This window comes from Suillus subaureus (genome assembly GCF_016647635.1).
Source record: "Suillus subaureus strain MN1 chromosome Unknown BJ212scaffold_263, whole genome shotgun sequence".
Classification (NCBI taxonomy): domain Eukaryota; kingdom Fungi; phylum Basidiomycota; class Agaricomycetes; order Boletales; family Suillaceae; genus Suillus; species Suillus subaureus.
Genome location: NW_024538819.1, coordinates 20264 through 21750, shown reverse-complemented (window position 1 = coordinate 21750; position 1487 = coordinate 20264). Strand labels below are relative to the sequence as shown.

The 1487-nt window shown below is 45.3% G+C and overlaps 1 protein-coding gene across 1 annotated transcript; it reads right to left on the bottom strand.

The window, feature by feature from the left end:
* Nucleotides 1-222: 222 nt before the first annotated feature.
* Nucleotides 223-659, bottom strand: BJ212DRAFT_1408446 (uncharacterized protein). Its single transcript, XM_041337447.1, has 2 exons — nt 397-659; nt 223-364 (listed from the first exon to the last, which is right to left on the bottom strand). Exons 1-2 carry the CDS (start codon nt 617-619, stop codon nt 249-251), a joined length of 339 nt encoding a protein of 112 aa, XP_041185354.1. The 5' UTR covers nt 620-659; the 3' UTR covers nt 223-248.
* Nucleotides 660-1487: the final 828 nt, after the last annotated feature.

Sequence of the window (1487 nt, the reverse complement as noted above, 5' to 3'; positions counted from 1 at the left end):
ATCGGTATCGTGCGTACACGCTTAAACCAGCTTTCCCGCTCATAGTCACATCGTGCCTACCTAGAGTTGTTTAAAAAAACAATCAAACGTCTAAAGTCAAGATCTGAGTATGTTTTTATTGGGTCCATCGTACATTGTACGATCTACAAGTCGGTGTACGGTGATTCAGCAGGAGCAACAGTCACTGAAACTGTGTCGTGGACTGATCAGCATGCTTCTCAGTAGGATTCTTTTGGTGTCCTTACACATCATATCCAAATTTCCCAATCGAACAAAAATGACACCACCGATGTTTTCCTGGCGGTGGCGCGTTGATCAACTCTACGAAGGACTAGTAACGCATGCGTCAGTGCCAACGGCCTTACTGCACCAATGTGAAAGAAAAACACGACTCACGTGCAGATGGAATTAGCGGTGTCCTATGCAGGTGAGTTACTGGCATGTCATTAAAGTCCGAACCCAGGAAAACTACTGTACTCACGCATACCGGCAAACCGCAGCCATCGCAATCTATATTATTGGCACAAAAAGAAGGACATTCAAGGACTTCAATCACATCAGCGGGAGTGGCGAAGATTGATGATACTAAAGCAGCAATGACGGCGAGGACGAAACGCATTGTTTATGACCCGTGTAATAGGGATAAAATAATTCTTAGGAATGGTAGGAAGACGGCTGGCTTTTATATGTTGCACATTGTGCTTCTTGCGTACGTGGTTGTGCGTTCAAACGGATGCATATTTGGAATGCCAGCAGTTCTAGGTCTATTAGCAATTTGATGTGGAACTACTGAACATCCATGTTTTCAATCAGCTTGTTGACTCGGTACCAGGAGCACTTGACTTATCTCAGAGTAAGGCTGTTTTCTGGTTCCCCAGTGTTCTTCAAGCGTCAGATCGATCCGTCTTGCATTTAAGTGCTGTCTGCTTGTTTCGCATTTTTGGCGAATCAAAGCTTTTGGGTACGAAATGCACCTGGTTTGCCAATAAGTAAGCCTAACAAGGCTTGCTGCGTAAATACCTAATACCGGCGATAAATATTGCCTCGAATATTTCGAGTTTGGTCCTCTCCTTGTCTCGTCAGAACGCCCCTACAAAGCGGTTTATATGTTGTACAAATGTGAAGAAAATATTTGAAATTTAAACTGACGTACACGCATCACCAAAAGTCCAGAAAACGGGTATCGCCTTATTAGGTTAACATCAGCTGTCGACCCAGGATCAAAAGCACTCAACATCTCGGAGTAAAAATGTATTCTTATTGAGGTGATGGCCCCTGGCGTTCTTCAAGCGTCAGACCGGTCAGTCTTGCGCTTAACTTGACCAGTGCAAACGTGTGCGATCTCATCACGGTGGAGTGGCGATGATGTCAGAGTCGCAAGTACTGTCCGTTGGCGGGCATGTCCCAAGCGAGACTCGTAACCAGTCTCTCTGAGATGTTGAGTGCTTGACGTAGTAGTAAGACTGTTCGATCTCGGAGTGTGAAGC